The sequence below is a fragment of the Pygocentrus nattereri genome, chromosome 30 (assembly GCF_015220715.1).
Source record: "Pygocentrus nattereri isolate fPygNat1 chromosome 30, fPygNat1.pri, whole genome shotgun sequence".
NCBI classification, from domain to species: domain Eukaryota; kingdom Metazoa; phylum Chordata; class Actinopteri; order Characiformes; family Serrasalmidae; genus Pygocentrus; species Pygocentrus nattereri.
This window is the reverse complement of record NC_051240.1, coordinates 2,040,001-2,067,541: the sequence shown is the minus strand read 5'-3', so window position 1 is coordinate 2,067,541 and position 27,541 is coordinate 2,040,001. Positions and strand designations below refer to the sequence as shown.

The following is a 27,541-nucleotide window of genomic DNA, read 5'->3' as shown; positions in this document are numbered from 1 at the left end:
CATTTGCCACATCTCTTTGAAAGGATACACTATTCTTACAGTACAATAACACTTTTATAGGTGTCCTATTTGATAAATAGTAAGCAATGCATTACATTTTATACATTCTTCTGTGATGCTTTAACAAAACTATTAAATGAGCAGTTTTCTCTGAAACGTGTCTCTGAATGTCCCCTTAACTGCTGTAGATGCTCTCAGCGAAAGGTACAATAGGATACTTAAGATACCTTATCTGAACCTGACCTTGGGGTACAGAGAGTTCTAAGACAAGGCAAACTGTGTGAAGGGCAGAGGCCTACAGTGAGTAATTTGTCAACCTTCGTTTTATAGATATAGTACCTTTCTCAAAGTCAAGATCACTTTACCACTTTACGCTTCCATTTGTTGCAATAGTAGTAGATCAGTAGATTAATCAGTAGATTAATATATATATTAATGTGATTTCACTGATGTGTTCAAATATTTCTGTCTTTCTATATTGCACCAAAAAGGGTTCATTATCATTATATCATAGTAAGTTGAACCCTTTTTGGTGCTTCATCTGAAGAACCATTTCATAGTGCAAAGAACCCTTTGAGCAAGTAAGTGGGTCTTTGAATGGCCTTGGATATAGAACCATTGTCTTTACTAAAAAAGAAACCTTGAAGAACCATCTTTTTAAGGGTGTACCCTATTTAGAAACATCAACGCGAGTCTTCACCATCAAAAGCTGGTCTTTACACACATTTGTTAGTGCATGCCATGACTCAGTCAAATGAGATTTCTCAAGCTCTCCAACAATTAGTAGGCTGGAAGAGGTTCCAAAACTATTTCCCACTTCACTGATACACTGCCAGTGTACAAATGGAGGACATTCAACACCAAAGTTACACTTCCCAAGAGTACTCATCCAACAAAACATGACTTCAAAACTAAGTTGTAGAATAGACTGGAGACCACAAAAAAAACCAGGGTAATATCTAAGGATCTGAAGGTCTCTCTTATACTGGCTGAGGTCAGTGTTCACGAGTCCATAATCAGGTAAACACTGTACGCATGGCCTGAGAACAGATAAGGCAAATATGTATCACTATGGCCTAAATAAGAGACGTTATGCTTGGCAAAACTGAACACTGCATTTTAGCTTAAGAACCCAATGCTAACTGTAAAACATGGTGGTGGCAACATCACAGTTTGGGTCTGTTTTTGACGCTAATGGACCAGGACAGCTTGCCGTCATTTGCCAACCGTGACCTGAACCTCAACAAAAAATGGGCCACAGAGAGACCACGACCCTAAAAGCACCACAGTCTTCAAAGAATGGTTAAGGCTGATGAAAGTTTGCATTTTGGAATGGCTTCATCAAAGTCCAACAAAAATGTATCAGAACCTAAGATGTGGCCTTCATGCAAGAAAGCCCACCAACATAATGCACATGAAGCAGTTTTATAAGGAGGAATGGGCCAAGATTCCTTCAGTATGCAGGCTGAACAAACGTTAAAGGGCCTGCTTGGCTGAAGAACATCAGTTCCTGAGAGCAGAGGTTCAGATACATTTGCAAACAAAGATATTAAAAATGTTAGATTACCTACCAGTTAGATTACATTCATTCAGTAAATAAAAGAAAAACTACATTTCTCGTTTGTTATTTGAGCTCTCATCTATTGTTATGACTTAAATGTAGATCTGACCATATTTTGTGTCTCATAGAAAGTCACAAAATGATAAAAGGTTCACAAACTTTCAAACACCACTGTGTTTGCATAACTGTAAAGTCCATTTTTGTCTTTTTTCATTTTGCATTTGAAAGCTGCAGTTACACTTTGCATTGCGTTGAAATTTCAATTTTAATAAACCGACCAATAGAAATGGTCCTCCGAAAGTATCCATCCATCCAATTTCCAAGCCGCTTCTCCGTCAGGGTCGCGGGGGGGTGCTGGAGCCTATCCCAGCAGTCTTCGGGCGGAAGGCAGGATACACCCTGGACAGGTCGCCAGTCCATCGCAAGCAGGCAGACAGACAGACAGACAGAGACAGTCACACCTAGGGGCAATTTAGCAAGTCCAATTGGCCTGACTGCATGTCTTTGGACTGTGGGAGGAAACCGGAGAACCCGGAGGAAACCCACGCAGACACGGGGAGAACATGCAAACTCCACACACCCGCCCGGCCGGGGAATCGAACCCAGACCCTCCTCGCTGTGAGGCGACAGCACTCCTCCGAAAGTACTTTGAAGGAAAAAAAATGTTACATTAACATTTTTTCTTTCTCCTGTAAAGTTACCATTCTGGAGACACAAGGTCTTCTTCCAATTGCGAAGGAAAAAAAAGTAGATATCTCATGAGCTAGTTTGAAGAACAAAATGTGGCTCCAGTGACACTAAACCACCTTGAAGAGAGGATTGGAAATAGTTACACTGACATACATAAAAAACACTACTTACCTGTATTAACGTTATTATATTTACTCTAATATTTGTGTTTTTCTGAGCAAATAAAACCTTTGCTTAGAGAAATACACAAAACCTGACCAAATGAATTAAACAGCTTTGTTTGGGCTTTACTGCCCTGACTTGAACATACTGGAGAAAAAATAAAACACAAAAAGGTGTAGGTCCAGCACATTTGTTCCACTTGATTTCCCCCCCCCCCCAACATGTAAAACTCAGAAAAAAAAAAAAAAAAAAAAAAAAAAAGAAAGAAATTGTGCATTAAATTGAAGTTTAAATTGAATTGAAATTAAATTGAAATTGAAGCTATAGTTTAGTTCATACCTTGTAGAGGATGTTAAGTCATTTTCACTTACAAAACACGTACTTTGACTCAGGATGTTCAAACCTTTGCATATGACTGCATTACTGATAGTCAGTACTTAAAAATGTGCTAATAAAGAGCCTAATTAGTCATACTTAATTATTTATTAAACTAAATTAAAAACTCAATTCCATGATGCTTATTGTGTATGTTGTCACTTAGAATACCAAAAAAGACAGATTTACACATAAATTGGTCCGTTTAAGTTGTTCAGTCTATACAGATGCTTTTTGAGAGGTCTCACTATTAGCTGGAAATTGGGTTAACTGACCAAATTCAAATAGGCGCAGGAAGCTTACATCTCCCTTTCCAGGCAAAACGATATCACCACACTTCAATGGAATAGCACCGCCCAACAAATGTCAGCAACATGCTTCACATGCCTGAAGGAAGAGGAGTGCGTTCCACATTGTGAACATGCTTTTGGAAACACAAAGAGGAAAGAGAAATGTTGCAAAACACGATGAGGCATAACTAACGTTAAGATCCTATTGATAAGATGTTGAATTAACAATAGTCGAAGTTCTCTGATTTGGTGTGTTGTGAACGAGAAATGTTCATGAACGAAGCGCTTGTTCTAGCTTGCACTGGCTTACTCACTCGGCTCCATTAATTCTTCCATGACTACATTTGCCAAAGAGTGAAACGTTATTTAGACACTGGATCAAGATAGGCAATGTTTATTTAGATAGCAAAAATAAAAAGCCATTTTTTGCATGATTCCCTTCAAAAAGGCTGGTACATAATTAATAAATAGGCCTGTACATTACAACTTTCTAGCACATCCAAAAACACTTTAATTTTGACAGTATTTTTCATATACTATATTTTCCATTCATAAAAACAAGCAAACTCTGAGCACATGTCCCGAAATAATACAAGCTTTTCAAGGTGCAGTTAGGATGAATGATCATAGGGATATACATTGCACGACATATATGATGCATTTTGATCAGCGTGCGTCCTGTCTTAGGAAAAATGGCTAGTTGGTCATCAGCCCAACAACAACAACAACAACAACAACAACAACAACATGATGCAGTGCAGTTACTGGTTTTCTTACCACGTTCTTTAAGTCATATACACATACAGGTACCGGACACACTCAGCAGTCATGGTTCCTTAACTTACACATTCCATTACGAGGACCTAATTACGCAAATATGGCATACACAAGGTGAGTGTATGTTTGTATATATAGGGGCCCAACGTGAAAAAGAATTCACAAAAACGAAAACTAGTGACATGGCATGACTAACGATGTGATTTGTGCGTCTTAATATGTTACATTTAACTTGGCATCAACACCCTCTTTAAACACATCCCAAGCACAAAGGACTTTCCACCCTGAGAGATTAACAAAACCCTTTAACTTCCGCACACAAACAACAAGGCAACATAAGGCACTCGGTCATTACACTACCACAACATTCCTAATGATGTGAATTAACATAACAATAAGCAACATTAGTAAACAGTTGATAAGATATGCACAGATAAAAACTCAGTCTTATGGAAAACCCACATGGACAGAGCGCACACAAACTGAAGTGCAAACATTGATAGCAGTGCAATATTGTTCAACAGAGGATAAGCTGAGGTGTTACTGAACAGCAGTAATCAGCTTGACCCCAAACATGGCCTCCCATTGACTTCTGACCCAGTCAACCAAACCTTGTATCTCCTGGCCAGCCGTTGCTCTCAGAGGCCACGTCCTCTCCTCTTTGGCCATCTGTCAACCACAAATGCACAAACCAAATACACAAGTCATTTGTTTTCATTAGATTTTCCACCAGGTTCAGCTGCTTTAGAAAGCTGAACTTTCTCAATTGACTCACAGATTGTGGTCTTGGGCCTTAGGCTATGTTCACGTTACAAGCAAGTTCGTGATGCATGTGGCTCACTCCTATGATATTACTGTGTGTACATGTGAGTCATTTCAGGACACGGCTTCATTCACATTAATTTGAGTCACCTACATGAATGTGAACCATCATATTAGAAAGATCAGATATGTGCAAAAAAATCTGAATTGAGGCTTGAAATGTTAATGTAGCCTAAGTGACTCAAATCTACTGTTAATGTGTACAACATGCCTTCATGGTCAAGCAGGTGTTTCTCTGAAAGTACAGCGTGTATCCCTTATCAAGCTTACACATTTCTGAAAATGGCAACTGCTGCACCAAACGAATGACTCTTTGTAGAAAAATTAGACACATTCCTAAATATGGACATTAAAATAAGCGACTCCTCCACATCCCAGACATATAAAGCGGGACTATCTCTATATTCTAATACAGAAGTGCTGCCGCTGCTGTTATGTTTTCCCTACCATGGCAACTTCTGCAGTGTCGAATATGGAAGTGTGAGTAGGGTGTGTCTGTGTCTATGCAGTGAAAGAACACGAATTCCAGTCTGACTGTTCTCAATAGGGTCGCAGGGTCACAAACCGTTGATGTATCTGGTCTAGGACCACATATGAAAGTGGCTCAGATCTGATTTGAAATGTTACACAGCCTAGTAATGCGAATGTAGCCCAACTGAAGTCAGAAACCTCTAGTTTTAAGAAAAACATACACACCTCATCATAAAGTTTTATCTCCACCAGGCATGGATCAGATGAGAACAGATGGATGGAGCTGACACAGCTGATTGGCTGCGTTTCACGAACTGTGACCCGCCCACTGCACGTTTGTCCCTCCTCGCTGCCTGTCGGCTCAGAGTTGCTCTTGCTCCATTGGTGGTCTTCGTCCAGGAGGCACAGCATTTCCCGAGTGGCCAGTACAGTCACAGAGGTCAAACCATCACCTGAGTGAAATGCACAGGAAAGCACTCTCTCTTACATCACTTGCTGTGTGTTATAGGAGCTTCCCTGTATTTGAATCTGTCTGTGATATACAGTGCGTTTAGGTGGCTCCTCTCATTGTCACATTACATATATATATGTATGTGTGTGTGTGTGTGTGTGTGTGTGTGTGTGTGTGTGTGTGTATGCTGTAGGTATATAGTTACTGAAGGTTGACATTTGTTGCATACCAGATGGGCTCCCATCAGCAACTTCAGCAATTTACAGAATTTGTCTGCCAAACTGTCCCAAATTCATCAGTGGAATGAACCAATAAAGGACCACCACTGACTAGATATTATCCAGGTGAGAGACCACTCTTAGCACAGTGGTAACACCAACATGATACAGTACTGTGCAGAACTCAGAGACCATACTTCATTATTTGATTTCCAGACAAAACAGCCATAAAGCACAAGCTAATTTCTCTGCATCAGATAAAAAGAGCAGAAATCATATTCAACAGAAACTTCACACAGAAGCCTCAACAACAGAACTTGTGTGTCCACTTTTCTTCTTTTTTACAGCTTCTATTCTTTTTGGGAAACGTGCTTTCAGTTTTTCAAATAAATCTGCAGAGGCATTTTTCTACACCTCCAATATTCACTCCAAGTTTTCTGCTTCTCAGGATCCAAGCAAACCCAAACACATTGAGTGCGGTTGAGATCTGGACTTGAGTGGTCTGAGAACACCAGCAGCTTTATTAATTTTACAGCTTTTTTCTTTATGTCCATATTCGTTTCTCAGTAATAAATTACTGATAGCTATACATTCTTTCAGACCCACCGAGTTGAGTTGAGTTCTCACAATGGAAGCTGGATTTTTTCAGATCTGAAAGCAAGAGTGGAGCTGGATTTTTCTCATACCTCTCAAAGATGAAAGCTTTCGGTACGGTTTATCTGATGGTGACTTTCAGTAACATCTCCTGTATATAGAAAAAAAAACAACAAAAACCCTGAACTGGCCATTTTAAATGCAACTGAAATAAGTGAAGAGTGGTCTCTGACTTTTGCATAGTACTTTACATAAACAACCTTTACCAAAAAAGGCATGCCTAACAGAGCAGCTAGTAAGTATACTAGCAAAGTGGTATTTGTACAGGCATCTCCATGTTGGTGTCAGTGCTGTGCTAAAGCGCTAAAGGCATTAACTGTATACCTACCAAGTGCACCTATAGGTGTACAAATACCAAACACTGCGAGTACAATTTAGGTGCACTTAAACTGGTGATTCAGTGTACTGCATTCATAGGTTAATGCAGGTAGCCACTGTAAAATCATGTTAATTGGCTCCCACCCTCCATTATAAGAAAACTACTTCATGTTTTAAAACACTCAACAAATGCATGCCACTGTGGTTCAGATGCTCTGGAATGAAAAATGTCATTCGATAACCACCCGGAAAAGTATTTCAGTTGAAAAACCTTTTTTCCTTACAGATAATTTTTTTATTTCCACATCTGTGGCCAGAAACAGAACAGATATTGGAAGAGACTGAAAGAGACAGAGTGAGAGTACGTGTCCACAAATGAGCGAGAGGAGAGAAGCCAAGCAGTGGGTGAGAGTGAGGGTTTGACAGGGGGAGAGAAATGTTCTTGTCTCTCTTTTCAAACACAGCGGGAGGTTTCTGGCTGGGCTAGCTCTCAGACGCTGAAGGCTCAGGACTCGGTGCCTGCGGCCCACTCCCAGGCCTGCCCGGAGGGCGGCTGGGGAGAACGACGGGTGTCGGTGGGGCGTCGGGCTGATTGAAAGCTGAGCAACTTGCTCACAGTGAGAGCACCCTCTCAGGAAGAGTCAGATAGAGCTTTTTGTTTACTGTGAGCCTCTTCCTCCATCCAGATCTGGGTGTCCCGTTCCAAAGAAATCAACTGGACTCAAATAAAAGCTCTCAGAGTCAAACACCACCTCTGCTGTTTAGAGGACACGGGTTCTGTTCACCTAAAGTACTGCTGGTTCCCACAGTGATTGGGTAGAACAGCAGGTAATGAATCTATGTGGCAGGGAATTATTTTCATTTTAGCTTCTGAGAACAACAAAAATCAAACGAGATATGAAAAAAAAAAAACAGTCTTTACAGCAGCATCTGTTCTCACAATACTGATTATAAAAGTGTACAATATGCAAATGAGCCCAATCACAAATGCTCTTTAGATGGAATCAATGGTTAATCTAGACCTCAGTAATGTGTAGGGATGCACTAAAACGGGATCGTGAGCTGATGCTGATATCAGATCGTTTTCATGTACCTGCAGTATGTAAATGTCTGGGTTAACTAGGTTTTCCAAGTTAACATATTGGGGTCAAATAAAAGGACATAGAAAACGCACAAGCATTTTATATCCCATTTTTTACATTTGTTAAACTCACCAAATACATAGGAAAATGTGCACCACATTTTGTCATATTTAAGTTTGTTTCCTGTTAAGGGACTATATTATCCTATTTAATATCCAACATATTTTTCACTATGGCCAAAATATCCGTGAGGGAAGGGAAAAGTTGTTCTCTGCTATTAGTAAAGTAAAAAAGTGTGCTGACTCTTTAACTTACCCAGTTACCATCCTATGTGCCATTAAAAGTTTCTGAGACATTCAGTGACAATGTGCAGTTTGTGATAAACCTCTCCAGAAAGACCAAAAAATGACACTGTGGCTTCATAAGGAGTTCAGGAAAAAGTCTAGTTGCTATTGTTACAACCCATGCCTATGTAATCCAACCGCATGATGAATTGCCAGGTGAACATAAGTGGCTTACACATACGTTCTCTTTATGACTAGACACAGTTCGTCTTCACTACAGTAGGCTGAGCAGGTCAACAGAACACTAACCTGCTAAGAGGCGAACCCTTTAACCTGCTAAGAGTTCAACCCTTTAAAGATGAAACCTATGTAATACTGAAACTTAAAGTAAATGATGTCTGTATGACTGAGGTGTCCTTGAGCAAGACATCTAACCCCCAACTGCTCCCCGGGCGCCGTGGATAGGGCTGCCCACCGCTCCGGGCACTGTGTGCTCACTGCCCCCTAGTGTGTGTGTTCACTAGTGTGTATGTGGTGTTTCATTTCACGGATGGGTTAAATGCGGAGGTGGAATTTCCTGTTTGTGGGATCAAAAAAGTATCACTTATCTTACTTATCTTATCTTAAATGCCTATTATAAGCTTAAACTGTCTGTATTTCAACTACAGCTGACGTCAAAACACACAAACAGTGCTAACACTCAATGGTGAAAATACAAGGTTCACTAGTAAAAAGTCATAGTGCTATTTATAGGTTAAACTTCAGCGATTTAACATGTTTCTACTAGAGCTGGGTGATATGGCCAAACATGTTATTAGCAATAAAAAAAATGTATTTCTGTTGACATAATTACCAGAATAAATGTCAAATCTTTATTTTTCAAATTTAAAGTTTTTTTGCTCCTGAGTCAAAGGTGAAGGTACCAGGTGATTAATTATAGTCTGAAACTAATCTTTAGGTTCTGGACATGACAACAGACCAATCTGTCATGGCACAATGGGAGAACGTTTTTAGCAGCTGGTTAAAGCAGCATTCTCACAGGCACAGCACGACTGCGATTTCTGTAATATTCATTAAAAAAAAAAAAAAAAAAAAAAAAAGAGCAAACTTTTTTCTAGGCAATCTGTTTCTCAACAATGTCAGCTTAGTGCAAACAGCAAACATTAGCTGGCTTGGTACGTAAATGATGGATCACAACGCCTTACTGCCATCACTCCTACCACATCCATGTCAGAGCATATCACAGTATTCAAACACAAGCTAGCAGACATTTGGATTTCTCTACGCTGCTGTAGTAGTTTGAGGGTTGGAATATGTCTTACTCTCTCTGGTGAAAGACAGATCTCAGACAAACAATGACTTACAAAGAAAGAGGATGCTGTTTGTCTGGTGCGAGACAATCACACTGCAGTTAATGCCACTGAGCTCCACCTTATTGTCTTGTTTCATCAGTACTAGCTGGTTAGGATGTTCGGACAGAAGTGAGTTCGCTCTGGGCCAGTACAGTTGCATGCCACTTATTTTGTAACTCACACTTGGTCACAGCAAAACAGACCACCAGTCGCTCCACTCAAACAGGCAAGGTATATCCCCACATTTCAGACACTTACACCCAAGTATGCTTGGCAACCCATTTTAGATCATGATTTAGATCATGTCAAAAAACTTAGCAGTAGTAGTAGAGTTGCGTTTTTTCTTACAGTAAAAAATGCCACTAGGGCTGTCTAGTGAACGCAGACATAGGATAATAGGCTATTATATTGAACGTTTACTGAACATTTCTCATATTTTTATTGAGGAAATTAAATCATGATCATTATTGTTATCGTTTTATTGCCCAGCCCAAATTTCTACACTTATTTCTTACAAATTGCCCTGTCATGGCGTATACTTTATAGTTTTGTCTCTCAATGTAAACACAATTAAGAAGTTTAAGTGAATATTTATTATTAGTGCAATTAGGGTAGGCTAAAACAGAATCCTCTGGTTAAAATAATTCCCTCACATAGGTTCAGGTTTCCAAACACTCATGGAAAAGGATTCAAGCATTCCAACAATGAATATTATTTGCAATTGAAGTGTGTGTTTATATGACTCTGTTAAGGAGTCGTTAGCATTGAACATATTGTCTTTTTACACTTTGCCGGACATTGTATCCATAAGTCGCTCCAAGCATCAAGAGATCAGAGAATAATAAAGACATAAAAAAGAAATATTAAAATCACAGTATCTAGCACCACTGTTGTGAGTAATAATAAAAATGTTCATGTATTGCAATATTTATCACAAAAGCAAAATACCACAATGTGACTTTTCCAAAATATTGTCCAGTCATACTGTTAAGCCTTCTACTTCGAGACTGCAACTCTTTCAGTTGCAACCTGCCAGAGGCGAGTCACTGCATGCTGCAATTACCATAGCCTACATTCTTCAATGCTGCTTCCCCCCAATTTATGAGCGAGCTAAGTTTTACTCCAGATGCTGGCAAATGCATGTTGTCCTCACATTTTGGCCATGAATACTCACCTAGCTGGAGGAATGCCAGCAGATAAAAGAATGGTGGATGGCTGTCTTCTTCTGAGAACGGCTCGCTGCCCTCACAAACCAGAGGCCTGTCAGATGCCCCGAAAGAGATTACAATCACATATACATTAGAATGAGCACCAATGAAGAAGCTTGGCAGCGTGATTCAACAAGAAATGAATGCATATATTAAAAAAGGAGTGGGGGAAAAAAAAACAAAAAAAAAAAAAACAGCACATGCCAATATCTACACAGTTTTATGAAACCTTCCAAGTCAGGGTACAGCTGTCGCTTTAAAACAACTGACAAATTCTATTTCTAGGATAATTAAAATAAAATTGTATGTTAAAGACAGCACAACATACTATATGGCCAAAAGTATGTGGATACCCCTCAAAATGACTGACTTAGGTGTTTCAGCCACACCCACTGCTGACAGAGTGTATAAAGTCAAGCATATAGTGAAGCAAACTCTATAGACAACAACTGGCAGGAAAATGGGTCGTACTGAAGAGCACAGTAACCTCAAATGTGCCACTGTCATAGGATGCCGTCTTTGTTACAATTCAGTTTGTGAAATTTCTGCCCTGCCAGATCTGCTCCGGGCAACTGTAAGTGCTGTTACTGTGAAATGGAAGTGCCTAGAAGCAACAACAGCCCAGACACGAAATGGCAGACCACGCATACTTACAGAGCCGAACTGCTAAGTGCTGAAGCACAGAGCTTAAAAATCAACTGTCCACTGCTGCATCACTCACTACAGAGTTCCAAGCTAACTGCAGCAACATCAAACTGGAAGCAACATCAACACAATAACAGTTTTTCGAGAGCTACAAGAAATAGGTTTCCACAGCCGAGTAACTGCACACAAGCCTAAGATCACTATGCAGGAGAACACTACCTACCGGAATGCATAGTTTGGTGGAGGAGGGATAATGGTCTGGAACTGTTTATCAGAGTTCCAGCAAAGAGTAAAGCTGATGTTCATGTATCCCCTCCACACAAAGTGAGACATGGTTTGATGAGTTTGGTGTGAAGGAACTGGACTGCACACAGCCCTGACCTCCACCCCACTGAACACCTTGTGTTCAACTGACTATGAGCCAGGCCTTCTCACCCAACATCAGTGCCAACAGCACCTCACAAATGCTCTCTTGAGTCAAATGGGCAGAAATTGTCTGTTGACTCAATTGGGCACAGCCTCTCTCAGACACGCACCAAAACCTTGTGCCAAACCTTCAAAGAAGAGTGGAGACTAACAGCCACTAGGGGTAACAAGAGGCAGCAACTCCATATTAATGCCTATACTTTTGGAATGGGACAACCTTATTTGGGTGTGATGGTCAAGTGTCCACATACCTTTGGCCATATAATGTAGCTAGCTGCTGCAAACTGACAACGGCTAACAGTTTCTTCTACTGTTTTCCGTTAAGAGGACATGAGTGGTCACTGACTGATTTTCTGAGCCAGTGTGAACCATAAAACACGGCCCATAAACACCGAAATTCAGCTGATGATAACTGGAGGATTCGTTGGAGACTCCAGTGCAGCCATCCAGAGACAGAGGCAAGAATGCTGCTGCCAAAAACAGTGTCTGCCAAGTTGTTTTTGGTGGTGTTGGACACTCCTGCTGGCTACTTGTCTTCAGGTTAATTTTGGTTTGATGCCAGAAAGGGCAATGATGTTTACTCGATGAAGACAGTACCACACCTATCCAATTCTTAGGTAACCCAGGAACCCTAGCTATGACAAAGGTATGTTATACTGATGGTCAGCATTCAAGAGCAGAAATTCTCAACTGGAACATGTAGTCAGGTGTTCAGCATACTTATGGCCATACATTGTGGTTGTTGTGAAAGAGAGCAGTGGCCTGTGATCTTTGAACAGAGAGCCTTCATCTGACACTCATTATTACCCAACAGACGAGATACATTACCATGTGGTTCAACCAAGCAATTTAGCAAACGAGGGACTACAGAGCTGAAACAAATGGTGCAAAGTTTTTACTGCCCCTCATACACACATTTCATCTGTGATTCCAGATGTGCGCAATTAAATGGTTAAGAGGCCCAAAGCGATGGGAAGGAGAGAGAGGGTAACAGGGAGAAGGGGGAAAAAAAAAGGAGAAAGAGACATGATAGAGAGGACAAAAATATAGACTTTTATTACGTACCAAAGATGGTGTTTGGGATTTAGACGCGTGGTTGAGATGCCCTTAAGCTTGCTGTCAGATTTTGGGGCCAGTTCCCTTGCTATTCCTTTATGGAAAGAAAGAGAATAATTGATGAAGGCAAATTACAGACCTCCTCAATGGGTTCTCCATTACCCATTGACCCATGATTCATCACTATGGCCCTGCAACACAACTCCTGCCTTAAATTTCATTACAGTTGACAGTTAGAAGAACCATTCTAGTTTTGAATGGATTTCAGAAATGCATCTGATGCTGCAATCTGCGTTTTATTTGTATAATGTTTTCAGGATACTGTTGTCAATAAGACTGGATTCATTAGACTGAAATAGAGACAGAAAGTAACTCTCGTTACAGTACCTGATTAAATTTCCCATTACAATATGCTTCGAGTAGATAGAGACTGATGTTTTAACTTTAATCTTAAACTAAGTAACTACCATGGTCTTTTATTATTTGTCATTTTACAAAAACAAGCACAAAAGCTGTTGCTTGTTTTTTTTTTAGTTAGTTGGTTTTTGTTTGTTTGTTTTTTTTACTTCTGCAAAGTATACTTAAAGTAAATCAAAGTACCCTAATAGTTTTTCAATAAGTAACTTATTTATTCTTACTTGACTAATTTTCATTAATGCTTTTACTGAAGTGCATTATCGCTACAGTATTACAGGGTTTTCCAGGATTCTTCCCCCGCTGGTTAAACGCACCTGAAATAACTGTTGTAAAATAATACTTTCTGGCTTAAATATCCCAAGAAAAACCTGTGTGGGCAGTACACGGCACCAAGACACAGAACTCTGTCTATTCAACACAAACATACTGTTCAAAACTGCCTCAGTCGTGCCACAATGGGCAAAGAGTCATCCCCAAACAAAACTGATAATGTGACAAACTCAAATAAATAAAGAAAAAAAAAGGTAATTGATTTCTGCTGCGGCCAGAGTTTTTCAGAACACCTTGTTTTTTGCATTACATGATTCTACCTGCTTTTGTTTCTCTTTGTAAAGATTCATTCTGACACGCACGGAGGGGAAAATCACCACAGAAGCATTGCTGGTATGGATGGAAATGGATATTCCTGAATAAAATTTCAGGAAATGGCATGAAAAAGCATGAAACATTCCATGCTAGATTTTTGGGTTGTATTTTTAAAACAACTAGCATGTTCTAGATCTAGGATAAAAAAAAAAGAAAGACACTTTAGCGTAGCAAAAGCCAAGCACTACAGTTGCTGTAAAACAGAACAAGTAATCTCTGACTAGAGTCACCTGACACAGAAAGATCATCTTTCATCTGCATTCATTACCCAACAAGGAAATAGCTCCCGAACACTATAGCCCGCTATCGTCTTCATAGGTTTAAGACATGATGTACCAAAGTACACTACAGTACTTATAACAACCAGCAATAATGACCAGGTTTGAAACTCAAAATGATCCAGGTAATAATTGAAAACCAAGTAAAAGCAAGTAAAAATATGCAAACACTAATAAGATAATAGGTGAACATTAGCATCCCTGAGGTAACACTAATGTTCAGATTCAGATTCCTTTATTGATCCCAGGGGGAAATTGCAGTTGTTACAGTTGTACCATTCAATGATGTCCCTGTTGATTAGTACATAAAGTAAAAAAAGGTATTTACTTTAGATTAAAAAAAAAAAAAAAAAGCTGTTAAATTAAATGCATGTCAAATAATATCAAACAAGTTATATGAGAAGTATCAATCAGATTTTCGCTCTAACCACAGTACTGAGGCAGCACTGGTTCATGTTGTTAATGACATACGGCTTAGCACTGATGGACAAAACCTTTCAATTCTGGTCTTATTGGATCTTAGTGCAGCTTTCGATACTGAATACCAGGTATTCCCACAAGGTTCAGTTTTAGGGCCTCTGCTTTTCTCTTTGTACATGTAATCTGAAGGTAATATAATTAGGAAACAACAATTTCCATAGCTATGCTGACGACACACAATTATACTTTTCAAATCTTTCTGATAATCAAGATTCTGTAGACAAGGCTTACCAACTGTGTGGAAGTCACAAAATTTATTTTATTATTATTATAGCAATGCTTTATTATTGTAATACTATACCCCAGTATAATATACTATAGTATTATAGTATATTAGTATTGTTTTAGTATATAAAAACAATACATCCTCTACAACTCAATACGTGGCAGCACGTATACTAACAATAAAGAGCTCATTTCACTCCTGCTTTGAAAGAAATACACTGCCAATCTGTATCTTGCAGAACAGATTTTAAAATTCTGGTACTAGCTTTTAAGACTCTAAATGACCTAGCACCCACTTACATCACAGAATGTCTATCTATGTTCCCACCGATACTGGCCTTCTAAAAACTGGCCTTCTGTAAAAAATAGAAAACAGAGAGACTCTCAGTTATTATGTTTCTAAACTGTGGAACTTAATTCCACCTTTTATTACAGGCAGTGCACACATAAACACTTAAAATGCATCTCTTTAACTGAACATTTCATCAAAATGTCTCTTTGTACTTATCTTTTTAATTTGACCTGTCATCGTCTCATATGATTTCTCATATTTCTTCTATTGCTGTTTAGCTTCATCATTTTGGAATTTGTAGTGCATCTGCAATTTTTTTCATAATTTGTCAAAACGTTGTTTTAGTTGGCTATTGCTCAGTTGGACTTGGTGTATTCAGTGAGAAGTTGTGAAATTGCTGCAACTATGTACTTCTGAATATGACAAAGAACAATTTGCATGATACTTTACAAATCAAATCACTCTGAAAGAATAAGTAATGACAGAGGTGTCCCAAGACTACTTTTAAGCGCTGTATGAACGGTGTTGTCTTCTTGTCCACTTGACCTGTAAGACGGACACCACTCTGGCTAAATCACAGTATGTGGTGCAATGTGACCACCACTTCAGTTTAAAGGATCTGTCTTTCCTCAGGCTCAGGCCAGTCTCATCCAGTCCTCACAGGTTAGGAATTGGCTAGAGAACTGTCAGCATGTGAAATCACAGCAGTCCTGCTAAAGGCTTTGAGGTCTTATTATTTTTTTAAGGCACACTGGATCCAGGTAAAATTTGGTGGAGGTTAACACCCTCCAAGTCTCCATTAGGACATCTTGAGGACTGAAGCTGTACACAAGAGGAAAAAAAATATATATATATATATATTTTTTTTTTAAAGATTAAAGGAGCATCTAAGTCCAAGTCAATCTTTCATAATACTTGGACAGTCTTCCACATTAAGGTCCCGTTTTAAAGGGCTATGCCAGTGAAGCAAGACACATAATGTATACTTAATCCACCTACAGGATGAAACACGAATGAAAGGTAAAAACACTCACACCTGGCCACGAGCCTGGCAGCAGCTGGCTCTCTTACTGAATCCTCAACAAAACACCAGAGCCACCCTTTCCTTGAGGGTAGGCAATGTGCGTCATTCCAAATATGGTAACAGGGTAAGATTTGCCACTTTTCTTCTTCAGACATGCCTTTGATTGCTATGGAAACCAATATGCATCTATTTCATGTGACACTCTATATAATAAGATAAAACAAAGATGACACTGACTTACTTCAAGGTTTGAAACAGTTGCTATTTTATAGAGGGGTCAAAAAATCCTGAGTCACCACTGAACTTGGTGTATTCTTCACCCTACATGACTTGCAAAGAGCAAAAAAGGGTGTTTACCATGAGCAGAGCTCCCTTTTTTACAGCAGTAGGTCATTTTACAGTGCTGCAAAACCACAGCTGACTGTGAACATTGCCAACTGGCTCCAATACCGTTTCCCATTCAGTGGAAAACCACATCCTATGGGCCTTTCAGCAGCCCCTGCGCACTGGATGGCTCCAGCTTGCGAAGCAGCGCTCAGCTGGCTTTCCATTTCCTCAACAGCGTTTGGTCGGTACGGTCTGAGAAATGGGCTTTGTTATGGTAAAGGTATCCTTCAGTTCTTCGCTGAGACAAATATTTTTACAGCTGTCCAGCAGAACTAAATAAACACCATTTTTTCCCCACTCATTTACACAAGATAAGATGCTTGGAGTTTGCAAACTGTGCTAAATCTATTCGTATCAAGGTGAAGCTATTTTTTTCTGGTTTCCTTCCCTGACACCAAAGTATCTGGAAAATGGTAAAAGCAGTTTGCACCCAACAATTCATAGTTTGTCTATAACACATAAGGCAAAGTCATGTAATCTGCAGCTTCTCTCCTTCCCACAAGGAAAAGGGATATTTTAAGACATTCTTAATTGTTCCAGTGGGGAAAAGTGAACCAACAGATGGTGAATTCATGGAAGAATACTGGAAAAGGTTTGTTTTGTTGTGGTTAAATTGTTCTGAGGCTTGACGTTCCACTTCTGAACCACAAAACCACAGTTGTGGTGTGTTCCAAGACATTTAACCAAACTGTCCTAGAAGCTCTTAACAGAAATTCTGTTATGTATAAGCATGTATTGCAATTTTTCCTGCTAATCTTAATGTACACTTTTTATTTGTTAAGTTTAACATACGGGGAAAAAAATAACAAAATGCCAGAAATTTTGCCAAAGCCATGTAACGTTTTATTTTGTTTTCGAATACGCTAAATTCAGCAAGTGTGCATTAAAATGCGCGGAAGTATGCTCTCTGTAGAGGACGTGTAAATTTGAGGCAATGGGCAAATTCTAGGGAAAAGTCTGGCACCCTCCGGGTAAGAAATGCTCACCACAGAAAACAATAGATACCAATAATGTGCTGTGCACTGTAAAGAGTCACAATTATCTAGAAGCTTGTTATGAAAACACAATATCAGCAAAGACGCATGTGTAGGACAGAAATCTACTGTACAGAACATCTCGATGAATAGCTCTACAGTCAGATAGCATGATGTCACTGGATGGATCTGGTCAGCTTAGAGAGGAACACTGATGGCACAGTCAATCTAATCTGTGCTTCTTGAACAGCAATTCAACCATTTAGAACACTGTAAATCCTGTTTTAATATATGACGTGGAGGCACAGTCTCAATGTTGCGGATACAGACATATGAGATCATTTCTAAGGTTTTAATGACCAGATGTTTTTCTTACATGTACCAAAGTTTCTAAACTAATTTAAAAACACAGCAAATTGGCACATTTAGTATATTGGTTAATATTACACCATACTTTTTATATTAATAGGTAACAGAGTTGGCCTGAACAGAAATATACAGGCTTTAAATCCTGACAGGTATTTCCAAATTCTTCCACTGCCAGAAGAAAATTCAAATAACTTCAGCCTTGTCTACCTTGGATGGTTGATTAGCCAAGCTGTCTGAAATGATGAGGAATAGCAACATGAACTCCTGTTTGGTTTCGCAGTTGAGAACAACAACGAGTGGTAGATTGAACTCGGACTCTGTGCCAATGTTAGGACTTTCACAATGGCATTGTGGGAGTACTGGATTCCCATACTAACACCTGCGGCCTAGCAGAATTTCTCAGATAGCCCAAAGATGAGGACTGTCCAACAATGTGGTAATTTACAGCTTTTAATAAACAGCCGATTGTAGAGAATCCTGGATTCTGCAGTTTGCCAGGAGTTAGAGTTACGTCAGAAAATCTACTTTTGTGCTTATTTCAGGTATTCCCCCCTTCACCCACTCCTAGCACCAACTACATGTGTGCGCATGTGTATGAGCTCTTGCCTGTTAGTCGGCTAAAGAAGCGTTTGCATCGGGCGCTGTCTCGAACCAACAACGTGTATGCAGCAGAACCCTCATCAAACTCCATGTGGATAGTCTGAGACCCAAGGCCCACCTCCAGGTAACTCAGCTCACATAACTGATGGCTGTCCCTCTTCTGCAGCCAGTCTGAGGGCTGCCCACTGCAGCAAGACATGGAGAGACGAGGCAGAAGACATTTGGGAGTCAGTCTTTACCTTTGTGGGAATACAAAGTATGAATGTACTCAGAAAAAACAATTAAAACATTTACTGTCCTTTCTATGTTTCCATTGTATGCCCTGCTAGTGAGCTACCGCACTAGCTAATAGAAAATGTGATTATGTATCAAGCCCAGGATACGAGTGCCAGACCAATGTGAAAAATTTGTGATAATAATGATTTAACTAATATGATTGGCCTATTTAATTTCCTATTTACATTACAGATTGTTATGTTATAGCTTAACAGTTTACAATGCTGTGTTTCAGTAAAACAATGCTACACGTATGACTGTCAGTTCCCAGCTATCACCCTTCTTAAACTGAACTACACAACAAAAACTCTCAGTCTTAAATAATATATTGTGGCTCTGGGGGTGGAGCTGCCCAGAACGGCTTACTGTTACATCTCTTATAGCTGCTCATTTGAAGAAAGCGAGATAATCAGCGTGCATGTCACAAAAACACAGCGATTTAGGATTAGACTTTGTCAGTAAACTGGTGCTTTCCTGTCAAAGCTACAATGATAGATCGGCAGTATTTAGAGTTAAGGCTGGCCGCTCACAGCTATCTGCATTAGAACACAGAGCTGTGTGTAATGCAAATGCTTTTCCTACTGCCCTGCACTGCTAGCAAGCTGCTCTCCAAAGCATTTATTTAAAAAAAGTATGACGGTGTGCAAGCAAGCCATGTTTCTTGGAGAAAAAAGGAAAAGTGAACTGCACTGAGCTTAATAAGATTAATACAGCTGAGTTTAGCACCTGCATGGGTATAACCATCTTTGAATAAGAATCTATATAGAAACTAAAACAACCACCCCATTTGTTCACTGAAAGTAAGTGACTAAAAACCATCCATCCATCCATCCATCCATCCATCCATCCATCCATCCATCCATCATCTTCCGCTTCTCCGGGGTTCGGGTCGCGGGGGCAGCATCCTGAGCAATGAAGCCCAGACCTCCCTTTCCCCCAGCCACTTCCACTAGCTCCCTGGGAGGGATTCCGAGGCGCTCCCAGGCCAGCTGGGCGATATAGTCATGCCAGCGTGTCCTGGGTCTTCCCCGGGGTCTCCTCCCCGGTGGACTTGCCTGTGACACCTCCCAAGGGAGGCGTCCAGGAGGCATCCTAACAAGATGCCCGAACCACCTCAACTGGCTCCTCTCGACGTGAAGAAGCAGCGGCTCTACTCCGAGTCCCTCCCGGATGACCGAACTTCTCACCCTATCTCTAAGGGAGAGTCCAGCCACCCTGCGGAGGAAACTCATTTCAGCCGCTTGTATTCGCGATCTCGTTCTTTCGGTCATTACCCAAAGCTCATGACCATAGGTGAGGGTGGGAGCGTAGATCGACCAGTAAATCGAGAGCCTTGCCTTATGGCTCAGCTCTTTCTTTACCACAACAGACCGGTAAAGAGCCCGCATCACTGCTGACCCAGCACCAATCCGCCTGTCCATCTCCCGCTCCCTTGTACCATCACTCGTGAACAAGACCCCGAGATACTTAAACTCCTCCACTTGAGGCAAGAGCTCATCCCCGACCCAGAGATGGCTCTCCACCCTTTCCCGCGTGAGAACCATGGCCTCGGATTTGGAGGTACTGATCCTCATCCCGGCCGCTTCACACTCGGCTGCAAACCGATCCAGTGAAAGCTGAAGTTCACGGCCTGATGTCCCCAATAGGACCACATCATCTGCAAACAGCAGCGATGTGACCCTGAGGTCACCAAACCGGACACCCTCCATCCCCTGACTGCGCCTAGAAATTCTATCCATAAAAATTATGAATAGAATCGGTGAAAAAGGGCAGCCCTGACGGAGTCCAACTCTCACTGGGAAAAAGTCTGACTTACTGCCAGCCATGCGAACCAAGCTCCTGCTTTGTTTGTACAGGGCCTGAATGGCTCGTAGCAAAGAGCCATGTACCCCGTACTCCCGAAGCACCTCCCACAGAATACCCCGGGGAACACAGTCGAATGCCTTCTCCAAATCCACAAAGCACATGTGGACTGGTTGGGCAAACTCCCATGAACCCTCAAGAATCCTGGAGAGGGTAAAGAGTTGGTCCAGTGTTCCACGACCAGGGCGGAACCCGCACTGCTCCTCCTGAATCCGAGGTTCGACTATAAGCCGGACTCTCTTCTCCAGTACCCTTGCATAGACCTTACCAGGGAGGCTGAGGAGTGTGATTCCCCTGTAGTTGGAACACACCCTCCGGTCCCCCTTTTTAAAAAGAGGCACCACCACCCCAGTCTGCCAATCAAGTGGCACCACCCCCGATGTCCACGCAATGTTGAAAAGGCGTGTCAGCCAAGACAGCCCCACAACATCCAGAGCCTTGAGGAACTCGGGACGGATCTCATCCACCCCTGCAGCCCTGCCGCCAAGGAGCTTTTTAACTACCTTAGCGACTTCGGCCTCAGTAATGGACAAGCCTATTCCCGTGTCCCCAGACTCTGCCTCCTCACTGGAGAACGTGTCGGTGCGATTGAGAAGGTCCTCAAAGTATTCCTTCCACCGCCCAATGACGTCTTCAGTCGAAGTCAGCAGCACACCATCTCCACTGTATACAGTGCTAGTGGCACACTGCTTTCCCCTTCTGAGTCGCCTGACGGTTTGCCAGAATCTTTTCGGAGCCGACTTAAAGTCACTTTCCAAGGCCTCACCGAACTCTTCCCACACCCGGGTTTTTGCCTTGGCAACGACTGAAGCCGCAGATCGCTTGGCCTGTCGATACCTGCCAGCTGCCTCTGGTGTCCTACAGGCCAACCATGTCCGGTAGGACTCCTTCAGCTTGACGGCATCTCTCACCTGGGGTGTCCACCACCGGGTTCGAGGATTACCGCCCCGACAGGCACCAACTACCTTGCGACCACAGCTACAGTCAGCCGCTTCAACAATGGAGGAGCGGAACATGGCCCATTCTGAGTCAATGTCCCCCACCTCCCCCGATATCTGGTCAAAGTTCTGACGGAGGTGTGAGTTGAAGATCAATCTGACAGGTTCTTCTGCCAGACGTTCCCAGCAAACCCTCACTATACGTTTGGGTTTGCCTGGTCTGACTGGCATCTTCCCCCACCACCTGATCCAACTCACCACCAGGTGGTGATCAGTTGACAGCTCAGCTCCTCTCTTTACCCGAGTGTCCAGTACACATGGCCGCAAGTCCTCTGACACGACTACAAAGTCAATCATTGAACTGCGGCCTAGGGTGTCCTGGTGCCATGTGCACTTATGGACATCCTTGTGTTCAAACATGGTGTTCGTTATGGACAAACTGTGGTTTGCACAGAAGTCCAAAAACTGAACACCACTCGGGTTCAGATCAGAGAGGCCATTCCTCCCAATCACACCCCTCCAGGTCTTACTGTCGTTGCCCACGTGAGCGTTGAAGTCCCCCAGTAGGACAATCGAGTCTCCAGGAGGAGCACTTTCAAGCACCCCTTCCAAGGACTCTATGAAGGCTGGGTATTCTGAACTGCTGTTCGGTGCATAAGCACAGACAACAGTCAGGACCCGTTCCCCAACCCGAAGGCGTAGGGAAGCTACCCTCTCGTCCACCGGGGAAAACCCCAACATACAGGCGCCGAGTCGAGGGGCTATGAGAAAGCCCACACCTGCCCTCCGCCTCTCACCATGGGCAACTCCAGAAAAGAAAAAAGTCCAGCCCCTCTCAAGGAGATTGGACCCAGAGCCCAAGCTGTGTGTTGAGGTGAGCCCGACTATATCTAGCCGGTATCTCTCGACCTCGCGCACCAACTCAGGCTCCTTCCCCGCCAGTGAGGTAACGTTCCAAGTTCCAAAAGCCAGTTTCAGCAACCGAGGATCAGAACGCAAAGGCCCACGCCTTCGGACACTGCCCGATCCACAATGCACCGCACCCCTACTACTGCCCCTCCCATCGGTGGTGGGTCGATGGGAGGGGTCACTAAAAAAATCATTATTTTTGCATGATTGCTGTTAATAATTTATAAGAAAAGTCACTAAAAACTTTTCTTATAAATTATTAACAGCAATCATGCAAAAATAATCTAACAATAAACAATAAAATAGCATCAATACCACTAATAAAATAATAATAATAGTATCAACAATGAATAACAATACACATTTAAAAAATATTCTAATAAAACATTTGAATATTGGAAATATTATTACGTGAAATGTGTGGCAATTAAAATATTCTTATATTGTTAAACAGAGTTCCTCATATTGAGCAGTCAAACACAAGGTAATGTGTCAATGTGGTAACGTTTGAACCTATTGGTATTAACTAGCTTAGGACAGTAAAGGATTTCTGTAAGCTGCTCTGGATGAAAACTTTCGTTAAATGCCATAAATGTAATGTGAACGTATCTCTCTCTCTATGAGAGATCAAAGAAGCAAATACAGCTGTCTATTGGCAAAATCCACGAAGAGATCAGAGTTCATCACAGTGCTTGGAAATGTCAAGGCAGAGCCAGATGTGAGGGAGGAAAAACCGCGTTCCTCTGCCTCTTGACGTCTCACTAACTTATCGAAACCAAACTGCTTTTGTGAATTACATGCTCCAAAATTACAGAATAGCTGGTATTCATGAATTAGTCCAGTAAATCTGATCTGTTAACAATGAAAAACCCCATGCGCCATGCAGCAAGTCTGGAAAGGTTTGTGTGAGGCTCACTGAGATCAGTACTTTGGTGAACTACACATGCTCCTATCCTGCAGTGAAACATTTTGAATATGTGGCATCACAGTAGCAGCTTACTCTGACTGACAGGTCATTTCTAGGATGTAGATGCGTTGGTCAGTTACAACCATGAGAGACGGGAACTCTGTCGGATCTCCAAACTTTACCGCAGACATCTGGAAGCAAGAGAAGCTTGACAGTTATAATTGACAATATGTAGTTGCTCCTGTACATAAAAGAGAAGCATAAACTGAAACAACAATCCAAGCACAGAATCATTGGTGAAAAGTTTAAAATCACTTTAACATTTTCAATAAAATTAGTTACAGACAATTATACAAATACAATTATTCTAATGCGCTAAAATAAAGTTTTAACAAAATCAACATTGAATATATTTTACATATACTGTACGATCAAAAAATTGTTCAGATAACAAAAATAAATGATGTGACTATATTATTTACCCTCTATATTATGCACAAAGTTGAACACCAGTGTATGTTTATAATGTAAAGAAAGAAGTACATTCCAAGAAAAGTTTAATTTCAACCTATCTGGACACACAGATATTCAGTCTGATGATGTTGATAAATAAAGGTGATAGAACTTAAAGTGACCCTTAAAATGAACAGCTTTTCCTTTATGTAACTGAAATAAAAGAAATACAATTTTCTTAAGGGGAAAAAGTAAGTACACATATATCAGGACTCCAAATTGACATTGGAAGCACCCAATCAGGAACCAATGGCTAGTACATTGTTAGAAAACATCTAGAAGGAACATGACTTAAACCTCAGATATCTGGCCTGGTTTGCTCCTTGTTACTAGTGTGTGGTATCACCAGGCCTAGGTCTAAAGAGCAAGAGTGTACTTACTACTTTACATAACTGTATGGTTAGAAGAAAGAAAGATGCATGTGAAAGTGACCGGACCGAAGCTTTAAAGGGCTTCCAGATTTACTGGGATGTTTGAATAGGTCTGTAAACGGTCAGAAAGAGAGTGAAGAGTAGTAGAGAGCACAGTCCATCAACTGAAAGCTCACGTTTTGCTGTGGAATTTATTACTTGACTAGTTCTCTGGATAAAGCCAGTTGGCTCTGGGGAAACTAATACACCTCTCCCAGCGGTGAGTAGCCAGGAGGGGGCTGCGTTAGATAAGGCTGAAGGTGAAGGCCCAGCAGGACTCCGGTAGGATCAACACTAAATTACAAAAGGCTTCTAAGCACATTCACCTCACACCCTCTTTCTTGCAGTGGAGTCAATCCATCTCACCCAGCCCTCCTAGTTCATGTCATGGATTTCTTTAAAAAAAACCTCTAAAACTTTTGTTAACTTCATGATACCTTGCAAAAACCTATAGCTCTACTTGAAGGATATTTTTAAGTAGTACATTTTTGAAGTTTGGCCCCTTTTCATCAGTTCTGTGATTTGCATGTGCATTTCAAGCCTCACCATTTGTTGATTTTTCGCTGAATTGGGTTGAAACTTGTACTGAGCACACAAGAAACCCTAATCTGCACCATTTATTCATATAAATAGTGGTTACTGAATGTTTCAGTGTTTAGACTTTAATTTATATTTTTTACCCTAACAAAGCATCTTCAATTGTAAAACTATCTCCACTAGTTTTAATGTTCTTGCAACCAAATTTTGAGTATGTTTAGTATTAATATAGTTCTATCACATCTAGAAGTTATTTGGTATTGCACAAAAAAAGTGCTACATATTTTCCTAAATGTAGCTTCTGAGCTGAACACCCACTTTTTAAGATATTTTGATTGTATATTTTCCCAAAAAGGATTATTTGAATGTGCTTTAAACTTTCTGGGAATGTTCACTGCAGATACATAAAAATTTGAATTACTCCATCATCATTTCACACACACACACACACACACACACACACACACACACACACACACACACACACACACACAAGCTCAGCTAGCTATAAAATGACTGACAGATGCAAGTACTCTTGCCTAACAACAAAGTTTAACACAGCAGGTTGCAGTACTGCAGCCATTATACTGGTACTGAACAATACTAACAACAAAGAAGTCAAAGTATTCTTTGACAGTCATTCTTTTGACTTTCCCCTTTATACAAACAGATTATTTTATATCTAATCTATTCAGAAATATCTCCTTTAGCCATTTCAGATGCATTTGGGAAAGATGTGCACAAAACCTGTACATAATGGCAGTTTTGACTGAAATAACTACAAGGTGGTCTCTGATTTATGCTCAGTACTGTAACTTTACATTACAGAGAGGTAAAAAACTGAAAAATGATATCCTATAAATTTCAGGGTATAATGCCTACCCCTGTTGTACATGTAAGGAGTTGGTCTACTTACTTTTAGGAAGCAGTAAATCTCTTCTTCTCCTTCAAACACTTCCACATCCAAGAAAAGTTTCAGCCGGTGGTCCATAGCCTCAAAATCTTCTGACAACAGGTCAAAAGGTGCTGCAACATACAAACATCTCATTTGATGCTACTGGGACAACGACCATAATCAAAACACAAAAATATTTATTTACTGATTTATTTTAAAATTGCCAACCCTGCGAAACATCCTGCGTGTTAAACCACATAAGATGCCGTTTTCATGGTGTGTACTTAATGTGGTTACCCAAGACTCAGACTAGGCCTATTACGGTGCACCAAAATCCATGAGAGTATGCAACACAGTGTGCCGTGGGGGTAACTTTCAGAATGGGACTAAATGAGCTATTACTGTATTATCCCATACATTGTACATTTACACTTGATAAAATGTTATACAGCATATGTGGATACATCGCCCCCATAATAATACTAATAATGCAACTTTTCCTATAATTTTGACTGTTTACATAGCACCCAGTGAAGATCAGTTCAAAGACAGTGCGCTTTTTTTTGTTTTCCCCAAACAATAACCGCATGTCTCACAGCCATCTGCCTCTAAAGGTTAAACAAACTTGTCTTTTTAAGAGTCCAACTTTTTAATGGATGGAAATGAAGCCCATCTGTTTATGACAAAGACTTCACAGTAATAAAAAAAAAATGAATTCAATTTCTTGGTAACACTAAGACACCCTTGAAACTCAGCCATACAATGTGGTCTAACATTCCCATGACATGGCTGCCATAATGATAGGGAGGAGAGATGACAGTGAAGTCTGTAATTTTCTCAGACGGTGCTCGTCGCGGTGCTGTTTTCTGGCCTCGTGTGCCACAGCATTCCGTCTTAAACAGTCATTACTAATCAAAGCTCAGATCCATCTTGTGATGCTAGCAGATTTTAGTCTCAGTAAATACCTCCTGCTGTTAGCCCACTGTAACCAGACCCCAGCTATATTGTTCCCCAGTACCCACCATGGCTGGATGGTTGTGTGCTCTGGAGGACGTTGCCACTTCCTGCCAGCTCACTCTCTTGGCCTTGTGGGTCACCCTGTGCCTGGCGTTCAGCTGAGCTGAAGGACTGACTGACCCAAATCTCGCTCTGACTGGGAGTGATGTTGGACAGACCACTTTGGGCAGTGAAGAAAGTGTCTGTGGCCAGGTCATGCAGCGTGGAGGCCTGGGTCACATGCAGGGGGCTGTCGTGAGACAAAGAAGCTTCATCCTGGCTCAGAGACTGGAAGTGGAACAGGTACTGGTAAGCATGGGCACGCAAATGGCGAATGTATTGTATGTCACAAACGAAAGCATTGAACACGCATCGTCATTTCACCAGTCTGTGCTCATTTACATTGGGGGGTAGATGAGGACGAATAGGTGTGTCCATGTCGAAGTTGAAGCATCTGTCGCCATTCTCACCAAAGCCACAGTAGACTGGTGTACTAGTGGAGGGAACTGTTTGATCAGCCAGCTGGACCACGTGATCACTGTTGCATTCAGGGCAGAAAACACCATCTCCTCAAGACAACAAAAAAACCAAACAAGTCACATCTTAGGCAGCACTCATCAAGTTTTTCGTACATTTTATTACACTTATTATCAACTGCCTTAATGACGATTACAGGTTACCACTGACAATTCTATCTAAACCTTTTCATCTCCTGGCAAAAACAAAAAAGAACATTAAAAGTCATCCACCTGTGTATGAAACAA

General features: G+C 41.1%; 1 protein-coding gene across 2 annotated transcripts in view; it reads right to left on the bottom strand.

Annotated features, from left to right (window-relative positions):
* Nucleotides 1-3,456: 3,456 nt before the first annotated feature.
* LOC108438160 (serine/threonine kinase 11 interacting protein) overlaps nucleotides 3,457-27,541 on the bottom strand; it is a 48,870-nt gene continuing 24,785 nt past the window's right edge. Inside the window, exons 18-26 of one of the 2 annotated variants that reach the window (XM_017715779.2) lie at nucleotides 27,180-27,346; nucleotides 26,804-27,065; nucleotides 25,803-25,912; nucleotides 23,520-23,617; nucleotides 18,540-18,718; nucleotides 12,852-12,936; nucleotides 10,682-10,767; nucleotides 5,374-5,600; nucleotides 3,457-4,524 (exon numbers count right to left, since the gene is read on the bottom strand). In XM_017715779.2, coding sequence (XP_017571268.1) covers nucleotides 4,396-4,524; nucleotides 5,374-5,600; nucleotides 10,682-10,767; nucleotides 12,852-12,936; nucleotides 18,540-18,718; nucleotides 23,520-23,617; nucleotides 25,803-25,912; nucleotides 26,804-27,065; nucleotides 27,180-27,346 — 1,343 coding nt within the window. In that variant the 3' untranslated portion in view covers nucleotides 3,457-4,395. The remainder of the gene's footprint in view (nucleotides 4,525-5,373; nucleotides 5,601-10,681; nucleotides 10,768-12,851; nucleotides 12,937-18,539; nucleotides 18,719-23,519; nucleotides 23,618-25,802; nucleotides 25,913-26,803; nucleotides 27,066-27,179; nucleotides 27,347-27,541) is intronic. The other variant, XM_017715780.2, reaches the window with a different exon arrangement.